This window comes from Sesamum indicum, linkage group LG4, assembly GCF_000512975.1.
Source record: "Sesamum indicum cultivar Zhongzhi No. 13 linkage group LG4, S_indicum_v1.0, whole genome shotgun sequence".
Classification (NCBI taxonomy): domain Eukaryota; kingdom Viridiplantae; phylum Streptophyta; class Magnoliopsida; order Lamiales; family Pedaliaceae; genus Sesamum; species Sesamum indicum.
Genome location: NC_026148.1, coordinates 7,245,073 through 7,270,445, shown reverse-complemented (window position 1 = coordinate 7,270,445; position 25,373 = coordinate 7,245,073). Strand labels below are relative to the sequence as shown.

At 36.6% G+C, this 25,373-nt stretch overlaps 1 protein-coding gene across 1 annotated transcript; it reads right to left on the bottom strand.

Annotated features, from left to right (window-relative positions):
* Positions 2,327–4,684, bottom strand: LOC105160178 (protein indeterminate-domain 12-like). The gene is made up of 3 exons (XM_020693480.1): positions 4,513–4,684; positions 3,347–3,743; positions 2,327–3,259 (listed from the first exon to the last, which is right to left on the bottom strand). Exons 1-3 carry the CDS (start codon positions 4,682–4,684, stop codon positions 2,437–2,439), a joined length of 1,392 nt encoding a protein of 463 aa, XP_020549139.1. The 3' UTR covers positions 2,327–2,436.

Genomic DNA, 25,373 nt, shown 5'->3' with positions numbered 1-25,373 from the left:
AGTTTGGCCGCGAGGCAATATATGATCAACCCACTGCGATATTCAATCATATATATGCTGAGAAATATGGCCCTCGGTTTTATATTCACCAACTCAGCTACAATCCCCAATTGAGATTGGGTGCAACCGTTCCACAATGACTGGTCGGTAGCATGCACTACATTGCAAAATCGATTTGTCACCCAAGACACACAATTGTAGGGGCCCCCGTTGTAATATAAACTAGCCCCTGCATCAGTAGGATACAACCTCGTAACATCATCAAATACACCATCCTGGTTATAATTAGAAACTAGATAGTCGGCCTATCGGCATAAAAAACTATCCTCTGCTCCCAATCCATCGGTGCCGCATCACCCCAAGGCGTACTCGTACCCTCCATAACATGAGAAACAGGAGTTTGCTCTTCCTGCAATGGGGCCGCGGTGATTGCCTCGAAATACTCCTGCACCATCTCCTCGCCATGAGAAGTCCAATTATAATACTCCAGCCCTTTCACAAACAAGTCGAAATTTACCTTGTTCGTAGTTTTGAAAACTTGATTTTTGCACTTTCGATAAGGACCTTAATTTTCTCACCGTCCATATATGCATGTTGAGACTTGGCCTGGCTCATTCTATAAATGTAGCAACACCGTCCTGAAACTACGGAGTAAGACCTGCCATATTCGGAAGGTTCTTATCGTACATTCATCTCTCAACTGTCTTAACATGATGATGAGTCCTACACACACACACACATATATATATATATATATATATATATATTATAACATTAAATTTAATGGATAAAATTATAACAAATATAATTAATTGATAAATAAAAGATTAAAGTTGTTACCTGATCAATAAAACTTCCAATATCAACGAAAATTCGAGAGATATTGACGAACAAGAGTAGAAAAATATTAGTGGAATAGTGAGAGATCAAAAAAATTCGAGAGAGATTGAGAAAATAAAAAGAAATTAAGAAGAATGGAAGAAGACAGTGAGACTAAATAGAAAAATTTGCAACGGTCTTTGGAACGGGTACAGGAGCACATATTTAGCCGTTAAAAAATAATTGTTAATTTAGATTTTGAAACGGTCTTTGGGACGGCTTTAGGGACGACTTTTTTGATCGTTGAAAAATAGCCGTCGTATTTCATTTGGAATGGTCTTAGTAATACTAAAGTAATAATACGAAAAAATCGTTCTAATGTGCACCGAGTTTTGGAATAATTTTAAAATCACATGACTTCTTAAATAAAACTAATAATTTAGGATGATTTTTCACATAATTTATTAAGGGTGTTTCAAAATCGTTCGAAATTGTATATCATTTTAGAATACACTTTCGAACTGTCATTTTTTAGATATCAATTGCGACACATATAGGAACAATTGACTCAAGAACGTCTGTAATTCTAATATTGTGTTTCAAATAGAGTTCCATCCATTTACCATTACTATTTTAGAATGGTGTTTGGATCAGATTTAGTAACTGTTTGTTTGGAACTCATCCACACCGTTCCAAAATTATAACCCCAAAAAAATGTTGAACATGACATCATCTTTCACTGCCCGTTCCTTATGTGTTCCAATGCACGTCGCAATGTGGAACGGGTTTTGGAACGATTTGTCCTGACCGTGCAAAATCCAGCCTTTTTTCGTAGTGCGGTGCTTTTTGAAGATAAGATGTCAACCATTAATTTGAATAAGATTTATTATGAAATGTAGATTATTATGAATGTAATATAGGAAGCATTGATTGTGTTAGATCGGATCCAATGATTATAAAAATAAAGATATAAATAAAAAATTTAAAAATAAAAATAGAAATAGTAGCATGTATTGTACTACTCGCGTGAGGGAGGTAACTTGATAATTTTTTTTCACAAGGGAATTTTTGCCACTTTTGAATAACACAGTGATAAATTGCATTTTGCTCTTAAATTTGCAATATATTTTTCAACGGTTTTTTACAGAATAAAATTCATAAAAAATTTCAGTTTGATCACCTTTAAGCTGAATGTTTCAGTTCCCTTTAGACAAGTTCAATTAGAAAAAATTATAAGCAACCTTCTGTGATATTGTAAATGAGCAAATTACATCTTAAAAAAAAAATCTAACAATTTATCCCCTTGTATTTTTTAAAATGCAGCAATTTACCCTTCCTATATTTTTAAAAAATGAAGCAATTTAGTGAATTGCTATTTATTTTCACTTGTAGTAATCTGCTCATTTTGCAATATTACATAAATTGCAGTAAACCCAGTTTAATTGTAGAGGCAGATTACTAAATGCTACTGCTTACTGGTTTGAAAGCAAAGTGATGAACATTTGCTATTTACTTGGGAAAAATTGAAAATTGTTAGATTTCCTCTTGTAACTTATAAAGACTTGTGAAATAAAATTAATAAACTAAGCGAGTTCACAAAATCCTGAGTGGCTAGATTTACCATCCGGAATGCAGATCGTGCAGATTGGACCTTATCGATCCTAATTCAGTTATCTCATCTTCATATCTTCTTTTCTTGGAAAAACTTGAATGAGCAGCTCCAGGAGGCTCCACTCCTAAGAAATCAACAGTCATTTTCTGGTCGTCCCCCACTGTTACTTGTCTTTGAGATATTCCATTTGAGTTTTGAGCTGATGAATGCATAAATGCTGAAAGATCGTATAATCTCGTATGCTGAATGTCAAAACTAGTCGTCTGCTCTCCTCTCCCACTTGCTTTATCACTCGATTCTAAATTTCCTGCTGCATATACAACGTTGGCAGCGGTATACATTTCGTCTCCGTTAGAAGAACCATCATGAAACGACTCTGAAGTGTTCATGGAATAACCTGCAAATCCTCTTAGGAGAATTGGACTAATAGAAGTGTCGCTCATCTTTGAGCCCATTTCTGCAGCTTTCTGCAACAATGCAGTTGCCGACGTATAAGCAGAGCTAAGTGCTAGATTGGAGTTATTTAGTCCTGCATTCATGGTCTTAGAATTAACACTCAGAGTTCTTGCATTTTGAAAAGGATCCAAACTGCCAGGGATCATGATCCCATGTGAGTTCAATGACAAGGGCTTAAGCGAATGATCTTGAGGGATGCAAGCCGACGGATTCATGAGGATGTTTGTGCCTGTGTTTGTGCACGTATTAGAAAACAAATCTTGTGCTTGGTTCTGCATCATTCCTCCACTGGCTGCAATACTCTGGTTCGTTTTGTAGTTCTCTTCGCTTAACGCATCGCAGAAAGCTCTGTGAGTAACGAAACTGTCCTTCCTGTGTATGTAGAAAATTGAACACATTTAATTTTCTCATGGAGAGATGATGAGGTGCGTGGAAGACAAAGTGAAAACACAGCCTAACCGTGAGAAAACGGTGCCACAATCACAACGATATTCACGTGTTCCACAGATCTTAGTATGCGCCTTCCAGTCGGACTGCACAGCATAACGCTTTGAGCACTTGTCGCACTTCCACTTCTTCTCTCCGTGCTTTCTGCAGTAGTGCTTCTTGATTCCTGTCAAGTCGCCCAGCGCCCTGCTTGGATCGTGATGCACGCAGTTGGGCTCAGGGCATACGTACACCCGTTTCTTGATCTGCGTGTTTGGTCTCTGCTTCAGCTTCCATGGCAGGTTGTGACCTCTCCTGTGGAGCTGCAAATTCTGGTCCCTCTGGAACCCTTTATGGCAAACTTCACAAATATACCTATTAGTGGCCATGAGAGTCCTTGGTGACAATGCCACAACTTCTGCATTAGGGTCTGGATATTTTTATGAAGAAATGGTTATATTAATATAATGATTTATGAGTACTACTTAATTGGGGTTAATTGCATTTTATCCTTTGTAAAAATGGTAAACCGCACAAAATCTTTTGTCCCGTAATTTAGATTATTTGGCATTTTCGTTCTTAACTTTTAAAGAATAGCATTTTTGTCCTGCATCTTTTAAATTTTTGCTATTTCAAGCATTTTTCTCACTAGATTCACCTCCACAAGGAGAAGAGTGGACTCGAGCTAAAAAGTAGACTAAAATCAAGGAAACTAAAAGATGTAGATTAAAATGCTATTTTAAAAAGTCAAATGACATAAATGTTTGAAAAAACTAACCAATAGGAACAATAGTCCTAAATTTTACAAGGATGTGTGAGATGCACATGCATTTTTTTGTGGAGAATGGTGAATTGCAGTAGAGAAAAAGACTGAAATCCTACAAATTAAAAAGATGCAGGACCAAAATGCTATTTTAGAAAGTTAAAGGACGAAAAGTCAAGTAATCTAAGTTATAGGACGAAAAATGCATTTAAACCTATTAATATAAGTACTTATATGAAGTTTTGGCCCTAAACAGGATTGCACCTATAATAATAACACATACAAACTTAAGAGTGTACTTACAATTAAGTTAAAGAGATTTGTGTAACTTGACATAATTTTGGGATACCGATATAATTTACCCTCATATTTTTGCAGGCAACCTGTTTTATCTCATCATATTCAACTGAGATAGAAAGTATTGCATGTTACATGCCTGGATTCCCCGGTAGATTTCGTTTCTTTTTTGATGTATTGAAAGAACGGGAGCTGGATCCATCAGCAGCAGTTTCAGTAGGATTGGGACTGGCAACGGACGATTGTGTGACAACTGTGCTACTTTGGAATTGGTCGTCTTCGTCTTCAAAATCTTGAACAAAGTTTGACATGGTTGTATGTGACAATTTGTGATGAAACTGAATCCAATTTTCTTGCATGTTCCAGGTTCTGGAGGGGGAAGATATTATATGCTTACGCCTGAGGTGAAACGTTTGGTAGGAGACAAGAAGAAGGAAATAAGCCATGCCAGCACAATCAAAGGCCAGGGCCCATCAAAATCTATACAATAATGAGATCATAATTCTGTTGACAACAACATCGTTGGATTAGATTACATTGCTGGTAGTATTTTATGTCAAAAGTGTGAGTCATCTATCCATATATAGCTTGTCTGCTTCTCCTCTCAGTCAGCAGAAGAGCCTGCAATTCCTATCTCTCCATGCATGCTTCCAAATTGTTAAACAGTACTCCGTTTGAGAAAGAGAGAAGAGAGAGAATCTAGAAAAGACATGTAGGAGGAGTCCAGAGCAAAAAACCTTAAAAGAGACAAGTTAAGCCTTCTGAATGAGTTTGACGTTCATCGCCGACCGCCCGTACGTAAATATACATTTGTCGCGCATGCATTGTTGTTTATCATTGAAAAGTTCCAGTAGATGGGGAATGTACATGACACACAATTTCTCAATAGCCACTCCCATTTCTATTATGTGCATGCAAGGCCCATTAATGGAGTAGGTCTACAGCTCTTAAAATGATATGGCATGTAAATTAAATATTTTTCTGAAAGTTTTTAGTGCTACGTAACTTTAGAAAATAAGTTAGATCATGTTGGATACAATTATATTACATGTATAATTTATAAAAAAAATATTTTTTTTGAAAAATAATAATCACCCCCCACCCCCCCCACGATTGTCTCCCCTTTCCCTCCCCAACCCCCCGCCGCACCAGAAATAGGTTTGGGTGACGGCGTCATCCAAAAAAGGAGAGTGACCTGTCGCCCACACTACAAAAAAAAAATCGAGGTTTGGAGCGAATTGGCCAACCGTTCCAAATCTTGTTCCGTATTAGAATTGATATTGACACTCTTGAGGAACGGAGATTGGTTGATGATATCATGATCCTCCTTTTCTTATTTTTTGGTTTTGGGACGACCAAACCGTTACTAGAGGCTGTCCAAAATAAGTGTTACAATTAGTGTTCACAAAACTGATCCAAACTTGTAATGGTAAATAATTGAAACACATTTTTTAAGACATTATTAAACTTAGGGATAGTCTTGATGAGACTGTTCCTATATATGAGAAAATACGTGTAAAAAAGATGATAGTTGGTAAATTCATTCCAAAATGAGATATAATTTGTAAGGATTTGAGTACACAATAGGTCAAATATTACAAAAATCATTCCTACATATGAGTTTTATTTAAAACGGAATGTGTTACAAGGACCGTGTCTAAATGTATTACAAGTTGGAAAGGCTTTAATGTATTATTAATATTGTATTACTAAAATCGGTCCTAAGATAGTACAATGGTTGTAATTTAACGGATACAAAACAGTTCCTATTGTGTAATCCTAAGACCGTTAGAGATTGCACATTAACAGCTATTTATGTGTGTCAAGAACCATTTCAAAGACCGTTCTAAATTTTTCTATATATATATGTTCCTCTCTTTTCATTTAATCTCACTATCTTCTTCCATTCTTCTTGTATGCTCTCTATTTCCTCAATCTCTCTCGAATTTTCTTGATCTCTCACTCTTTCACTAAAATTTTTATACTCTCTTTCGTCAATCTCTCTCGAATTTTTGTTGATATTTGAAGTTATTTTGATCAGGCAACAACTTTAACTCTTTATTTGTCAATTGATTATATCTGTTGTACTTTTGTCAATTAAATTTATTGCTAATAATATATATGTGTGTGTGTGTGTGTAGAATTCATCATATTAAAATAGTTAAGGGATAGATATATGAGAAAAACCTACCAAGGAGGACGGGTCTTACTTCAAAGTTTGAGGATGGTGTTACTGCATTTATAGAATAGGTCAAGTCTCAACATGCATATATGGACAGTGAGAAAATTAAATGTCCTTGTCAGAAGTGCAAAAATGAAATTTTCGAAATCCCGAATGACGTAAATTTTAACTTACATATGAAAAATTTTACTGGAGTATTATAATTGGATTTCCCATGGCGAGGAAAGGGTGCAGGAGCAAACTCCTACTGCTCATGAGGAAGAGTGTGCTCTGGGGTGTTGCCGCGCAGATGGATTGGGCACAGAGGATGATTTTTAATGTCGTCGGTGGGTTTCTAGTCTATTTATATCCAAGATGGTGCGCCTAATGATGGTACGAGGTCATGTCCTACTGATGCCAGGCCTAGTTGATGATGTTGTGCATGTTGCCGAGCATCATTGTGGAACAATTGCACCCAATCTCAATTGACATCTGTTGCTGAGTTGGTGAATATCAAGATTGAAGGCCATATTTATGAGCAAATATATAATCAAATATCTCAATAGGATATAATATATTGCCCCGCGACCTCATCCTGCGTCTCGATTACTACAGTACGAAAAAGTTGATAAGAGACTTGGGTTTACCTGTTGAGAAGATTGATGCGTGTAAGAATGGTTGCATTTTATACTGGAAGGACGACATTGATCGGGACTACTGCAAGTTTTGTGGAGAAGCTAGGTATAAGCCAACCAGGATCAAAATCCTAACCGCAAGAGGACCCCATATGCCATTCTTATGTACCTACTGTTTACCCCTTGCTTGAAGAAGTTGTATGCTTCAAAAACTACTGCAGAGCAAATAACGTGGTATGTCAACTATTAGACAGAGGAGGGATCCATATGCCACCCGTCTGATGCAGAGGCAAGAGGCATGAGGACATTTTGATCAGAAATATTCCAATTTTGTAGCGGAGCCCTATAACGTTAGACTGGATTTATGCACGTATAGGTTCACACCTCATGAGCAGTACGGTTTTACGTATTCATGTTGGCCCGTGATACTTACACCATATAATCACCCATTGAGAATGTGCATGAGTTCTAAGTATATGTTCCTGACGATGGTGATCCCTAGCCCTTCCAATCCAAAACGTCTCTTTGATGTTTACCTAGAGCCGCTAATTGAGGAGTTGCAGAATTTGTGGCATATGGTTGTACTGACTCACAACGATGAAAAGAACGAGACATTCACGAGAAGCACCGCGTTGATGTGGACCATGAACGACCTTCACACTTATGGAATGGCGTGTGGATGGAGTATGACTGGTGTTATCTGGTTTATATGGAAGACATACGTGCATTCTATTTGCAGAATGGTAGGAAGCGTGCTACTTTGACTGCCATAGACAGTTCCTCCCCCAAGACTATCCGTACCGTAGCAACAAGAAAGCATTCACTAAGTACCGAGTAGAAAGGAAGGTTAGACGTCCAAAATTGACTCGAGAATAGATCCGCAATTGGGTTGAAGAATTTAGTCCTGCGGTTGAAGTGTCGTTGTATAATTTTTTTAAATTTATTGTATAATTGTGTAATTTGTGCAATTCTTGTGTTTTTCAATCATAGTACTATTTACATAATAATGTCAATAATCACAATATTAGGCTAATATTTCCAATAATACTATTATTCACATAATAATATCAATAATCATAAAATGATCTTAATATTTCCTATAATAATATTATTTACATAATAATATCAATAGTCACAACCTTAGACTAATATTTTCAATAATAATATTATTTACATAATAATGTGAACAATCACAACCTTAGGATAATATTTTCAATAATAATATTATTTACATAATAATGCCAATAGTCACAATATTAGGCTAATATTTTCAATAATATTATTATTTACATAATAATGTCAATAATCACAAAATTATCTGAATAGTCCCTTAATAATATTATTTACATAATAATATCAATAATCACAACCTTAGAGTAATATTCCCAATAATAATATTATTTACATAAATAATGTCAACAATCACAACCTTAGGCTAATATTCCAAATAATAATATTATTTACATAATAATGTTAATAATCCTAATATTAGGCTAATATTTTCAATAATAATATTATTTACATAATAATGTCAATAATCACTATATTAATATTTTCAATTAAATTACATTTACATAATAATTACAATGATGACAAAATGAGGATAATATTTCCAATAATATATTACAATATTATTTAAATAATTGATAGTTACAATAATAAAAAAGTTAGGCTAATATTTCAAATTAAAAAATTATTTACATAGTAATTATATTATTTACATAATAATATCTATAATCACAATATAAAGCTAATATATATACATGTTTTAATAAATAATTAATCATTTCAATAAAAAATAATAATTGAGATAATATTCCAAATTATAATTTTATTTATATAATAATACCAATAATCATAGATTAAAGCGCACGTCTCCAATAATTATGAAATTAGGATAATTTTTCAGCAAGACAAAAACTAATAGTTTAATTTGTATAGATTATGTCAGGTGGTACGCCTCCTGTACCACGTGGTTGTGGTCATGACCCGCCAGTTCCACCGGCACCGTCTGATGCTTCCGATTCTGCTGAAGTAGACCACCCCCATCACTTGACACGGTCAGACCTTTAAACTCCCTGTAGACTCCAAATGATGTTGGACCATCTACTGTGGCATCGGGAGTTGAGGAGGCTAGATTGTCGTTTACCATACCAGCGGTTGATCCTGCCCGTCTATAGGCTGTTCCACCACCACCACCATCAGTAGTCCCCCCTACCATCAGCGTGCTAGTATATTAACCTCGATGACACTAGTTAAATTTGTTTATGAATAATATTTGGTATGTGTTTATCTTGAAAATCACTAATTAACATGTCATTTCAGCTTTGACCGCAAACTCCATGAACACATAAATGTGGTGGTGCGAGGGACACTTTCCCCACCTTTGGGGATGTTTGAGGTAGGTGCTGCCAGAACACCAATACTTTTTGTTCGAGAGCATGAAGATAATGTAGTTTAAAATAATCTTGTATTATCTTATAATCTAAATTGTTTAATGAATTTTACTAATGCATTTTTAATTTGATATTTTTTAAATGACCTACTGGTGAGACTGTGATGATGATTTTATATTCCGGGTCTTCCACATATGGGCTAGCAAATACATCCGAAAAAAGTTCGCCTTCGCCTGGAGGGAGCTGGTCAAGCCACTTTGGATGGCCAACAAGGTATAGTTCCAGCTCCAAGCATATATCGGCATGTACAAGAGAAGATGGTAAGTAAATTACATTATTTTTTAAGATTTATCACTATTTTATGAATATTAGGCTAACTGTTTTATTCTTCTACAGTAGGTAGAGCTCCATCGGCCGCCCAAGCAGATGGAACTGTTCACCAGATGCTACAAGAAGAAGGCCGACGAGGCTGAAGCAACTTGAGAGCAGCTGAGGTGGCGGTACATACTATATTAATTTAATTTTATTTTTTTGATAATTTTAGAGAACAATTCTAATAATTTTATTTATTTTGCAGGAGATGTTTTAAAAGCTGATGGAAGATCATTAGCCTCAGCCCACGGCCAAGGGCCACAATACCTTGGTTGCATTGGAGGCTTCGGTAGTGATAACCGAGCAACAACTTTGGCTGGCTGTAGTCGGAGGCAAGAACAAGGATCATGTATTCGGTCTTGGTTTTGAGGCCCATGTCTCCAGCCGAACCTACACATGACCATCGCCACCACCCCCACCGATACCGTCAAAACTAAACTTGGCCATAGAGGATCGTATCGACCGGCTGGAGATGATGAGGGTTGACATGATGGCCATGATGATGTACATGCGGGCTAGCTCTTCGCTTAGGAGATCGTCAGAGCCAATCGCCTTTACTAGACCCCCTTGTCCCAAACAAGGACGATATGGACATCGTTGATGAGGACGATTTAGATTAGGTCTTTTTTTTAATTTTGTAATTGAATAATATTTTATGTTAATATAATATTTTTTTTCTAATTATTCATGTTTCATAATGGTTATTACATTCCATTATTCATATTTATTCAATTAATTAAACTCATAAATATATTTAAATTTAGTAATTAATTATATAAATTAAATTATATATTAAAAATTTATCATTAAATAATAAATTAGGAACGATTTTAGTAATTGTAAAGAAAATATTACAAATTCAAAAAAACAAGACCGTTCCAAAAATCATTGCTAAAAACAGTTCTAAAAACGTGTTCCTAAATAGGATTGACCATTCCTAAATGTATTGATACTCAAACTAATGCATAAACCACATATTATTCTGAAAATAATTCCTAACACAATTACAAGAGACTGTTCCAAACAAAAATTAAACCATGCCTAATACTATTTAAATAAATGACCATTATACAATTCCAATAATTGTTCCTAAAAATATCACCAATACAAATAAATATTGTTTTAAAATTCAGGCATGAGCATTACAAAGACCATTTCAACAATAACCCGAATTAAATTACATAACCATTCCAAATCTTATCCAATACGTTCCAATAAAAAAAAATTTCATATTCAAAGACTCTATTAGGACAGATCATCATCAATGTGTTACAATAACCGTTCCAGTTGGGAACGGTCCATCACTAGCCGTTCCTAAATTTTAGGACTGTTGTCTATAGCGACAGATCGTAAACCGTTTCAAACTCCAGTTTAAAATAATTTCTTTAATTTCTAATCGTGCCAAATGCCGAAAAAACAGTGCCTAAAATTGCCCAAAAAATACGATATTTTTTCGTAGTATCAGAACCAATGAGTTACGACGATCTCCCTCACTGCTACGTGACCGCCATCACCTACGATGAGGAGGGCGAGAGCGGCAGCACCCATTTTTTTAAAAAATTAATGTTAATTAATTTAATTATATAATTAAAAAATATTATATGAAAAATATTAATATTATATAATTATATATTTACATAGAAAATATATTTTATTATCAATAAAGTATATTTGAAATTATTTTATTAATTACAAGATGCATTTGTAAAGAAAAATTCAAATGGATCCCTAACCTAAGATTCCCATGTAATAGGCTCTGCTATGAATTGGTTCGCTTTTGTCCTTACTTGATTAGAATAAATGGTTAATCAAATTACAAAGAATAATGAATCAATTTTTTTTTAGAATTGGATATTAGGTCAGGTTAGTGAAATTTATATTCATATATAAAATAGAGTTTGAAATTTTAAAATTTTAATTTGGATAAATCATATTGTTAAAAAGAGTTTGTAGTCTCTCCTAATCTATGATGGGATAAGACCTATTATAGGATAGGGTTTGAGTACACTAATAAATAAGCTACATCTCTCTGATAAAAGTATGCAACGAAATTCACCACTATGTACACACAAGTATCAAGAAAACATTCTCTCCAAATATTCTCTTACTACAAAAAAAAAAATGCACGTTTTGGAGCGGATTTAAAAATTATTTATTTATTTATTTTTGAACGAGCAATTACTAGTTGAATATTGTTGAATCGAACTCTGGGAATGGCCATGACACGGGAGCCCTTCCATTGTAATAGACAGTGTTCTTAATTATTTGGAGCGGATGGGCCACGATTGTTCCTAATTAGTAACGGCTTTTGTACCACTTATTTATATTCCATTCCTAAATACGTTTGACTATCTAAAAATATAAATTATTTTTTCAGAACACTTTTTTTTTCTATTGGGAAGTTTTTTTTTTAAAATTTTTTAACATATTTTTGAATGGTCATTGTAACATTATGTACATAAATTTGAATGTAAGAAAGATGCATGTTCCAACTTATTTAGAAATACATTTTGGCATGGTTTGTGTAGGTCCGAGTTGTGGAACGGGCTTTGGAATACAATTTGAACCTTCTATTGGAATATACGTTGGAATAGCTTTATCCTTTGTTCTGAATACATGTTTGAAACTATTGTAGGATATGTTTTGAAACGGTTTTTGCATCATCATTTCTCACAAGATTTAATAAATTTTTTGAATGGTTCATACGATATTTAGTCATTAAATTTGAAAAAATATTTATTTTGTTTAAACACATTCACAAACCATGCAAAAGAACGTTCCTAAAATATATATTTATTAAAAAATTAATTTTGAATAATAATTTTATAATTATAATTAATTAGTAAAATTAACTATTTTAATTTAATTTGATTAATTAAATGAAAATTTAATTATGGAATGCAATTAGCATTAAAAAATGCATAATTACAAAAAAAATATTATGTTAATATAAAATTATATGTTTACAAATATAAACGAAAAAAACTAATCCACAACTTGTTCCCCTCATCAGCATGGTCCATGTTGTCATTGTTTGAGACATGGGTGTCTGTCGGAGATTGTGTTGGGCCATTACTCAAGGCGTTGGGCTGTAACGGGCCGACAGTCAAGGCGGTGGCCTGCATTGACTTCATTATGCTCATCATATCGACTATCATTCTCTAAAGTTGGATTATCCTATCCTCTATGTCCGGGCGTAGCTGTAGTGGTGGTGAATGTAGTGTAGGTCTGGCTTGAGGCTTGGAACATGACCCTTGTTCTTGCCCCCAACCACTGCCAGCCACAACAGCTGCTCGGTCACTGTCACTGAGCCCTTCGATTCGGGGGGAGTACCCTGGTGTTGTTGGCCGCTCCTTGGGCAAGACGGCCGGCAGTGACTTGCGGAGGACGTGCGGGCGGCTAGGGGATGCCGGCCAGCACGTAGGTGCGCAAATGACCTTCGAGCAGAGACTCTTACCGATTGAGGATTGCAAAATTATTCGTATGAAAACTTTCTTGATGTGTGGGGATGCTAACCGCCAAGTATGAAGTTATTCCGAGGACCTTTGGCCAGTGAGATATAAGGGCGACGATCAGGCGCCACCCTGCGCGAGAGCATGAGAGAAATGTGTGAAGCAGAGTGCTTTATCCTTTTAGATTTGCAAAACTGTTTCAATGGCGAGATCCTTAGAGTGTTGGGAGCACCTCTAAGATGTTTCAGAGGTAGACGGTTTCGTTTGGGTAGGAAACGACGATGATGTTCAGAGTCTGCCAGTGCATTGGCGAGACTGTAGTTTCAGAGTATTGCATGGGCAATTCCTCTGTAATGGATGATCGGATGGGGCTGAAACTTTAGAGTTATGACGTCGGTTGCGGGAGATGAGGAAAAAGTGCGCTCCTTGACCATCGCAAGTGTCTACTAATGAAGCAAGAGAAAATACTTTTAACCCTATTATGAGGGGGGCATGCAGCGGTGAGCTCCAGCCGGCCCTCCACATGCACGATGGCAGTGGCGGTAGGCAACGTCAGCACTAAATGAACATGTCTTGGGGGCATGTTGGGGGCCATCAAGAGCCGACTATAGGCATCTCAAAGGAGTGTTTAGAGTTCCCGAAAGGCATGGGAACCCGACGGGCAGTATAGGGCCAGGATGGCCTGCGTTAGGCGCAAAAGTGGCCGAGAGGCTCAGTGTGACGCGCAAGGTTGCTCCCTGGACTGCCAGATATCAGGGGCAACACATCTCGTGCGAACGGGTGATCAAAACAAGCACTCCAAGACCTCGTGATCCAACACATGGCACGTGCTATCGAGTTCTAACCATCCTTGGGGGTTTTGGCTAACATGAGCAGACGTGGGGCGACGCTGCATTGTGGGCAAATTATGTGTCGGGCATGCCGTGCAGGATTAAGGCAGGATGTCTGCATATCGAATGGGCCTCAGACGTAAGATGCGGGCCTACTCGGGTGAGGTATAAAAGATTGCCACGATGAAGGCGTGCGCCGATGACCCAAGTGTGCGTTGGGCATGATATGGGCATTGCGGGCGCATGCAGAGCACCGTAATTCCGAGCGGAGCGAGGATGCTCCTTGCCATCGAGGAATGCATCGGTGGGTTTCGAGATTGTGGCGAGACGCATGGCGGTAGACTAGCTAGTCGGGGCCGGCCACTAAGAGACGCTAAGGCGTGCATGCCGAGAGCCTCGGCAAACATGGGCATTTTGGATAGGCGAGCGCAAGGGCACGTGGTGCCGTGCAGGGAGGCGTTCAGATGTTGTGCTAGGGAGCTTCAGTGTCGAAGACACGCGATGGACAGTCGGCATACTCTGAGATGTGCGAAGGCTGGTCGAAGGTTGGGTGTAACCTAAGACGCCGCACAGGCGAAAAATATATTCCGCTACGAGATAAAAGAGTCCACCCGTGACACCTAGCCATCGTCCATGGCTTGAGACTGATGATATTCCAGTAGCTTCTAGAAAGTCCCATGAAAAACTAACAAAAATGTTAGTATTCAAAAATAATTAAACAAATAAAATATTTTAAATAATTATTACTTATCGCTACCTCCGCTGCCCTCGGGCCGCTCCAGCAAATGTCGGCCTCCTTCTTGTAGTTATCTAGCGAATAACTCCATTTGCTTCCCAGGCCGACCTAGCTCTGCCTCATGTCTAGAAACCCTCTAAAGTTGAATCCACACCACACTGAAACTTGGGACTCCTCAACTCAATTTGCTAGAATAGAATTAAGGAGAAAAACACACCAAGTGTGCACAAGAGGGGGTTTGGCCAGGTGGAGTAATTGGAGAGAGGGAAATTATTTTCTTGCTTTGTTTTGTATTCATTAGTTATTCCAAATAACTAATATACATATATATACCTTGTATGGATGCATTAAAATATGTCTAGGTTCATTTAACCATCCATAAGGAAATAAAATCCTTTATTCCAAATAAAGGATTGGTACATGGCACATTCCAAAATAAATTTGTTACTCAATAATTTCTTTTTTTAATCATTTCCACCAACTTAATTAATGGGCATGAGCCGATTTTAATTAATTAAAATACAAGGCCAATAAATCTTAATTAAATCCAATTTAATTAAAGCTCGCTTAATTAAGTCCATCATATATTTAATTCAATTAAATATATGAACCCAATAATAAGGGTAAGCCCAATATAAACTAATTCAATTAATTTATCCTTGGGCTTATCCATCCAATGGATCCCTCTCATATATAAGTAATCCAATTACTTATGGAATTAATTCTCAATTAATTACTCGTCCCTTCTCAGTGATTTGTGTGTGACTCTTTAGTTTCATCTTTCTGCTAGACTTGGGCTAATGTTCAACATTATTATTAATTAAATTTAATTTAATTAATAATTTTTTATGAACCCTTGATCAAGAAAGCCCATCACCATGGGTGGCCGTCTAGCAACGGTCCATGACACTAGAGACTAGGCAAAAATCTATATGAACTTTAGAGTTAATACGAGTATGGTCATTCCGTCTACCGTCTCCAGGCCTTAGTTCAGGGCGTGGAATTGATGTCGGTTCCATCCTGGACTAGACATCTATGCTTAATACTTGAGATCGCGTTACACCAAATTGCTCGACCTAGGAACCTCTTTTTCCTATTCGTCCAATGACTGTAGCCACAGTTTTATAACGCGTTAACGCATCTCCAAGTGCATAGGAGATACCTTTGTCGCATTTTAACAGGGGATGGATCCTCTTCTTCGAACTCACCGTCCTTGCTACATACTTTGAATTCACTAGACAAGGCTTATAACGACCATGTCTGAGATACGATCACCTCTCGCACAAATCTAAGATACAATCATCACATGCATGTGACTGCCGTGATTTCTCAAGTCTGAGGACTATTCCCATACTGTCGAAGCCGGGGACTCAAGTCATACCACCAAGCTTCCAAGGCTTTCACATGACGATCTCCGCGAGTCAGTTCAGTCAATTCGATACCGAGCCAATCAGCCTATTAAGATCGCACAGACGTCCCACGTCTGTCGCTGATGAAACACGACACACATGAAATAAATGCGACTCTTAATGCAAGTCTCCATAGAACACTTCGATGCCCATTCTCGAGGTCCTCGACTTTGAACATTTTCAGACCCAACCCTAAATAGTTGGTTTGATAACCGCCATCCAATCCCCAGTCCAATTGTTGCACGATTGTTCAAGGTGGTCTGTGGGCTTTGTTGTGATGTTTGAAAGAAATGCAAACATAAATATAATGAGTACAACTGATGAAATGCCAACAACGAATACTCATTTTATTCACTGAATAATATTACATAAATCGAGTTATTGTCATAATAGATAACAAGCATGCCAATCCAATTGGCTTTCAGGTCACCTATTCTAACAATCTATGGCAAAGACGTAGGGGATGTCATGGACATCTTAGGTTTCTCATCAATTAGATGCAACTAAGTCTTGAACAACTTAAGCTCTCTCATTAGTTTCCCGTGACTGATTCTTGAATAGCTCATCCCTAATATACATATAGGAATCTAATTCCTTTCATGGAGAATTTCGTGAACAGTTTTATTTATGTCTTAGTGTTTCCCAAATATCTTAACCTCATTCTTGTAAGACTTTTACACACCAAACACATTGGAACTCAACCCAACTCCCACTAACCTTGGGCTTATTTTGTCAAATCATACCCAATATGATCTTTTAATAAATCAAATATTCCAGTTATTGAAGTCTCAAACCTAGTTTGAACTTCATAGTGAATCCTTAGGATCCAAGCCATTGATTATGAACGATATTCCACATTGCCCCTCCTTATGTCCTAGTGGATTATAATCCAATTACTCGGACAACAAAGGACTTGAATATGGTCAGTAGAAATGTTATTCGATTATGAATGATGCTTTTGAGAAGTTGTATGAAAATCTACTTCACTATTTCCTTAACCTGTATTAGAATATCCTATTAACTTAAGTACCTTATAGGACTAGAGTGTTATCATACACCAATCAAATAAAGTCCAACTTTTAGTTTGATTTCTTTTTTATCGGAGATCGGTCAACCGAATGAGAATCACATTCTCTTTTTCAATATTCAAGAACTTTCACTAAATACACAACTTCTCGATCCAATAAAAAGGTGATCAATTTGGTTCACCACTTCGAGTCTAATTCTTTGAAACTCATCAAATGGAATTAGACATGTGAACCCCATACTGATTTTGTATATTTTGGTAGCTTACAGATATCACATTGGATCCAATCCAACATGCAATTGGTAAGCTCATTTTGTCCAAAAAAGAGCTTTGCAGTCTTTCTTCTTCTCAAAAAAGATTTTGGAAGCTAATGGATCTAAATTGCCTATTTCTAGTGCTCTTTGAATCCATCGCTTTTTTTCATCCTCAACTAGAAGAGATTGTCCAACCAAAAATGTAAGTTTCATTCTTGATTATCAATTTATTATTTATTTGACTCAATTATGAGATAGTATAAATTTTATATTTCACCCAACAAACTTGAACCCCACTCATTGTCAAATAAAAGACTTTATCGATCAAAATATGTAACCAAATTGTCAATAATAATTGAAAACACTATTTCAATCTTGCTATGTTACATATACACTATCCTAATATAATCACCACTAAGCCTAACTAAGTCCCTAGTCTTAGCAGCAACAGCTCCGCTATCGCTAAGTTTTAGGATCTTCTTGTTTCGGCTTGTTTACACCTCATCATCACCTGCAAACTATTCGCAACTTATGAATTACTGGTTTCCAATACCTAAAGTAGAATAGCGATTATATTAATGCTCAAATAAAGATTTAACTTCATCGAAAAAGGAGCTTAGGACACTCCCTCTTCTAATGACCCTTCTCTCAGCAATAGATGTACACATCATTCGAAATTCTTGACTGACGAACCCTCTTCCTGTTTTCTTTACCCTAGCCTGGCGGTGTAATAAGAGCACTTCAAGTGCTAGCAACAGTAGAACATGTCTCATCCTTCTTCCTCTTCCTGCGTGCAGCACCCTTGCCCTTTACTTTAGAGGTTGAAGCCTCTCCCACTAGTACTACCGACACAGATTTTTCAATCGTTGTCTCGAATTAGACAAACATATTAATCAGCTCATGAAGGCTTTTCTCAGTACCATTCATGTTATAGTTGATAATAAATTGATCAAAATTGTGATGTAGTGATTCTAGAAGTACGTCAATGTATGTTTCTTCCTTCTCGAAATCAGCTTGGAGATCTTTGCACTTCTCCACTAGGGATAGCATCATCACTCCATCCTCTTGTCAGACGATCCCTCAATCATTCTAGCGCTGAAGAATTCCTTGGTCACGACATATTAATACACCGGGCTAGTACCGCATAAAGTTCTTTCATGCAGTGCATTATCGACCAGACGTCTTCATACCTCTCATACTATTTCTGGATCTCGTTACTCATCGAGCCCAGTACGATACTGCATACTTCTTGGTTGTCCTCATGCCACTTCTCGAACATCAAATGTTCTTCAGGCGTGGACACCTCCAACAAAGTCTGAGGTAGAGAATTATCCAGAACATAAGTGTGGTTCTCAAAATCGAGGACTATCCTCAGATTTCTTAGCCAATTCGAATAGTTTGTTCCACCAAAATTATTTGCCTCAAGTATGAAATGAAATGGCTTCTTAGACATATACAATTAATAGAAAAATAGATTACCATAATATTATATTTCAAGTTGAAGACTTGGATTTCATTCATTAGCCCTCCCACTACTTCTACAAAGGCCCATCACTCTCAAATGGAGTTTTGAAAAATCTTTTCTAGTGGGCTTCAGATTCACAAGCAAAATTTTCATGACCCACTTTTACAATTTACATGAAAATAGCCTTGTGGGAAGTATCCATTACCATTCTCGATCTACGAGATCCCCAAGTTATTCTTCCTCATAATTTTCACTTGATTCCAAGGACTCCAAGCAAATCACATTACTTGATGTTAGGCTTTAGATATATTTTAATTAAAATAAAGTTCGATCCACTAAGTTGAGGCCACTAGTCAACAAGGTTGACTTCTATTGTTGGAAGGAGAGTTGACCAAAATTGCACTTTTGAAAAGTACAAACTCGGCCATATTTAGAGCCCTCTCTATATGGCATGATTGGATCATACCATATAGTAAGAGGGGTTGCCTTGTAGATAAGTGTAACGCATCTAGACACATTTTCACTTATCTATATAAGACATATATATATATATATTTGTTTGTGTATAATTATTATGTAATAAGAATGTACACATAACACAAAAAAAATCCTCCTTCCCTGCTCTCTTGAAATTCGGCCTCCCCCACTCTTTCATACAGTTGGACTTTCATCTCTTCTAGCTAAGGGACCAAGGTCTTCTTCATTGAGGAGTGGTGTGGATTTTCTCTAGAGGATTCCTCCATTAGAATCTAGGGTGAACGAATCAACGCAACTAGCCGGTAAGAACTTTGAACTGAAGAGGTAATCTTGATTTTAATATTATGCACCTTTTTTGTTTCTTAACCACAGCCTTGTATGATTGCTCTATCGTTATTTCGTACTACATTGAACGCCTAGGAACACCAAGGGAATACCCCTTGGTTGGACCATCTAGTTTCGTTTATGCATGAGTTAAACATTTTTATTCCCCCGCTTGCTTCCACTTGCGCATTCCTGGGCCGATCCACTACTCCTTCATTCTTGAAATTAGCCATCCAGCTGGACCACATCTCCTCTAACTTCTTCTTCTCCTCCTCTGAAGAAGGGTAATCTTGTATTTTTAACACCACCTACTTCAGGTGCTAATGTAGGCTAGTTATCTCCGACCTTAGGTGAGCCAAGCTGGCCTCGTGCTTTTGCTCCTTCTCTCGCATCTCCTTCTCCAGCTCCCCAAATTTCTTCTAAGTCTCCTCTACTGTTGGCCCTCATTGTTTTAGCTAATTGAACAACTTCCCAACCTGCATGGCAGCCTAGAAAACAGGTTAAGGGTATATTATTCCCGCATGTCAAAAATAGTCTAACTAAGTTGAGTCCCTTTCACTTTTACTTTGCTAATGTGAGAAGCCAATGAGTTCATAGCTTGATCGCGAGGCAGAGCTTCCAGATAGACCTTCTCCAAAGGTGAAAGAAGTCCCTTCACGAAGTCGATCGCCCGACTGCGCTCGCCTTCACCCTGCAGTAGGATGACGCTTCATCAAGGCCGAGCTTTTTCCTCTTAATTCTTATGAGTATGGCGAGGTTACCAGCTCGAGTAGATGGTTTAGGGACTGGGGGCCAGAGGACCTATGGAGCCTTTAGCCTGCTTAGCCGGTGTAGAAAAGGGGCTTCTCTTGACGTTTTCCTTTGGGATCTCTAATAGAAGCTGAGCAAGTAGGGGTGGAAGAAGGACTTTTGCAGAGGGGCCCTTGGAGGAAGAGCCAAATCTAGGGATTTTCGCCTAAAGTTTTATCTTGCAGCAGTTGGTTGAACATATTGACTGCAGAAAACATAGGTATGTTTACTCACATCCATACCGAAAAACTTGTAGGAATACAATCAAAATACAGAAGGAGTTGTACTAGCAGTGGTGTCCAAGACGACTTCTTTAGGACTCAGCCCATAATAGAAAAGGAGGGTTGGGTGAACTAGCTCACGAAGGTCGTTTTGTAAGACATTTAAGCAATATAACAAGAGTTTGAAAGAGCAGGGCGATTGCAAATCGAGTACCTAGGGAGTTCAGGGGCGACTGGAACCCACTTGTGAGGAAATGCCAAGGAGTAGGAGCTGATATGAAGAAATAATGATATTTCCACTCTTCGATGGAGTTATTAGAGCGAAGAAATTGGGCACCCCCCTGGAGGTGAAATAGAGCAAGCCTGGACTTGCTTTCTTCAGCATTTCCATAAGAGTCAAATTGAGCGGCTGATGGGGTCTCTCCTAAATTCCTAACCAAAATGTAAAACCCAGCGATTATACTGAAATCTTTGGGTATCAATTGACTCAAAGGCACTTTAAACAAAGTTGACACTTCAGCAGAGAAAGAAGGGACAGGAAATTGCAACCTAACTTCTAGTTAGGCCATGTAGAAACTAGCAAAACCCTCAGGAGGCGAATAAGGATGCCCGACAAAAGCAGGGACCTGAATCAAGAATTCATCAAGTATCCTAAACTTAGACCTAATCTCCCCCAAATCCTCCTCCTTGAGACAAGACTGAAAGACCCTAAACGGCTCCGTACTAGAGGCGACTACCATATCCTCTGTCTTTCTTCTATCAGATTCCTCCCTAGACATTCATTTTTTGCTACTCACTTCCTCCTCGCCCTTTCCCCTTCGAGACCAGAACGAGAAATATCAGATAGGGCAACTAAATCAATCAGAATGTCCTCTATGACTCGCTCATCTACACCCCCCTCAAATATGATTAAAATCAAGAAAAAGGAGAGAACTTACCTAGGAAGGATGAGGATGGCAAGGTGTTAGCAGAAGAAGAGCTTGAAGCCTATGGGAAAATGGCATATCAGAGATACCCTACTTCAGACATGAAAAAGGGGGGGAAAGGAAGATGGCTTATATATATCTAGTCATAAACAGTCCTTCTAGCTAAGGACTCTATGGCCAGCTGGCATCCTCCCACCAATCATGCAGTCTCCAAAATTTTTGAAAGGGCAAGACTCTTTTGCTTCCTAATTTCTTGTAAGCATTACTGTTTATGACTCCTTTTTGCAGATATAAATCCAAAATTAAAAAATACATCCTTACGGAAAAAGGGGGGAACTCAGCCTGCTAAACTTAAATGATTGACCTTGCTGATAGAACGAGTAGGAAAAATCCTTTCTATTACAAATATCCTACCTACTCCAACCATCCAATTCTCGGATTTTCAGGCAGACATGGCAAGACTCAGTCTAACTCACGTATCTCAATCAAATCAATTCCAAATCACAAACTGCTTTTTCTGGATGATCGCCAACTAAAAAGTCTTTCCAACAGTGTATAGCACTCTACAACAAGCCCCATATCCTACTCTGTATATTCCTATAAATAAAGGTCTTGTGTAGTCATTTAGTAATATCGTTCTTCACACTCAATCTCTCACTTATTCACATTATTTTCTCTCGATTTTTAAGCTATTATAAGCTTATACTATACACTTTAGATGAATATTTTTCAATCTCACATCATATTTCACCATTATTCTCACTTTGATTCAAGTTCTCATTTTATTTCTTTCATAAATCATTACTGATTAAAGTATTGGAGTGCTAACCCTTGTTTTGTAGGGTTAGTTCCAGTTGATTTTAGAATTTGTTTTAAAAATCCTTCCGCCTATGGTGTGGTTAAAACATTTGTTAGGCATCAATTAATATAACAGTGTTTCAAAAATTTTAAATAAATAATTCATCTAAAAAATACTTAATTTTAAAAAGTTCAACTAATACATATGATTGAACAAGAATTTAATACAATTTCAATAGTTTATCGGCTTATTTATGTTTGACATTTATAACTCAAGATATTCAGTTTTAGGTTGCTTTGAATAGAAGCTTTTGAAATTTTCCTCTTACTTTAAATTAAAATTAACTAATAGAATATTTAAAATGTAGTCTAAGCATTAACAATGATTATGAATATTTAAACTTTTTATCTATTGATTTAATTTGAAATATAATTAATTTTTAGATACTTAATATGAACTGATATCAATTAAAAATTTTAAAAATTCGTCAATTAAAAGTTTTTAATGGATCAAATAAAATCCCATGCTGATGCTAAACAAATATTAATGTGAGTACCAAGTTATGTATTTTCATGATCGTATTGAACTTAAAATTAATATCAGAACTTTTTATTTATATTAATATCATTGATATGTAAGATTAATGATCGAGGCATATTTAGGACAGAAATTGGGGGTGTCATATATTTCGATAAAGGGTAAAATTTATTATTATCTTTATAGATATAATTTATCAAAATATCTAATGTATAAAAACATTAAATACTAATTAACCAATTAAATCATGCATACAACGAATTAAAGAAAATTATTATAAAATAATGATTGAATATATACAAAAGAAGTAAAAATATTACAAAAATATGTTTTTCATATATCCTCTAAACATAAATAAGAATTCACAAAAAATAAAGTATAAATAAATATTGATAAATAAATTAATATGAAAAATCAAAATATGAACTGCAGTGCTTCTAACTTGAATTAGTGCATACATACCTTTGAGTTATTTAGAAAAGACATCATTTGCATAAGGAAAATGTCATCACGCCAAGAACTTCTCCACGGTTTGTAATAAACGATTCAAAAATTAAAGTAAATCTCGCATAACATATTTCATATATTATAATTAATTAAAAAACATAATTTTTTTATACAAATTTTATGACAACAAAGAAACAGATATAATTGAATGGAAAAAATCCAGAGACTCCCATGATAATAGGAATGTTCAAAAAACCCCTTATAAAAATTAAAGTATTAAATACCCCCTATTATATAAAATAAAGTTAAAAAAAATCCCTTCGTAAAAAAAATGGGCCACACACGCTTTGACTGTAAATTAGCTATGTAAGCACCTTTTCTCTCACATCTAATATATATAATATTATTTATTAATAATACAATATTATTTATTAATAATACAATATTATTTTATATAATAATTATTTAATTAAAATATTATATATATTTATTTAATTATTTATATAATAAAATATTATTTTAATTAAATAAAGAAAAAAAGTTCAAGTATCCGATTTTGAGAATTTATCCAATTTGGCCTTGTTTACTAACCTGGAATACACGGAATATCCGCCTTAATCGGGGAATGCCCACCGTTTACTTTCGACTTGCGTAGCCCGGGATGAAAGGGCAAAGCCCGGTACTGGGCTGGACAAAACCCCTCTTCTGAATCCGGGGTAGGGGGCTGGGATTCGAATCCCGTTGATTTATCTCACCTTCCCGCACCTGCCAATTTTACGTTTGTATCCTTGCTTTTCTACCAGAAATGACGACATTGTCCCTGGCCACCTATCGACTTCAATTCTTGTCACTTTTCATTTTCCACCAACGCGTCCCACATCATTTCAAATCTTCACACTACAGGATACGTTCTGCAACCACTCTTGTGTTCTTGCCGGCGAGGTTAGTTCTTCCAGTCCAGTCAGTTGCACGTTCCCCACACTGTGTCTGTGTATCTACTTCTTCTCCTTTTGATGTTTGTTTCTTCTATGTTTTCCATTATAATTTTATTTTATTTGGTTAGTTGTTTTATATTTCTGCAATCGTTAACGGATTTTTTCTCTCTCCATTTCTGACTTCAAGATTCTGGATCGGAGTTTCATTAAGCGCTGTGAAGTCCACTGTCTGGCGTCCTCCGTCGTCTTCTTCGGTTATCTCGGGAATAATACGGGATCCGATGGTGTTCGCCTACTTTTTAACTTTGTTCCTGCAAGATTTACTAACTGGTGGTGTGCTATGTACTCCGTTCTCATATTCTTGGTCCGTTAACGTCCTTCCGTCTATTTTTCCATCTCCTAACCTCTTACCTCTTCTCGCTCGCCTGATTTGGTGGCCTTCTCTTTCACACCACATATACTTTCAACGATTAACACTTTTTAGTTCATTACATGTTATATTTGTTAACGTCGTTGCCTATATTTTCGTTCTGTGTTCAGATTTGAAGAATCTTTTCCCTGATCTCTTTTCCTTCATTCTGCTATTTCGACTACGTTCGTACACACTCCATTTCGTGGTGTACTGTGTTTCCTAAAAAATTCTGATATTCAATATTAATTTTTTGGTATTTAGGATGAGGTCTTTCGAAAGAGTTACGTTGGGTTTAATAATTGTACAAGAAATCATCGACGAGCTTGTCATTCCTATGACTATATTCTCTTATATTACCAAATACCTTGCCCGTGGAAACCCTAACCGGCGTGTATG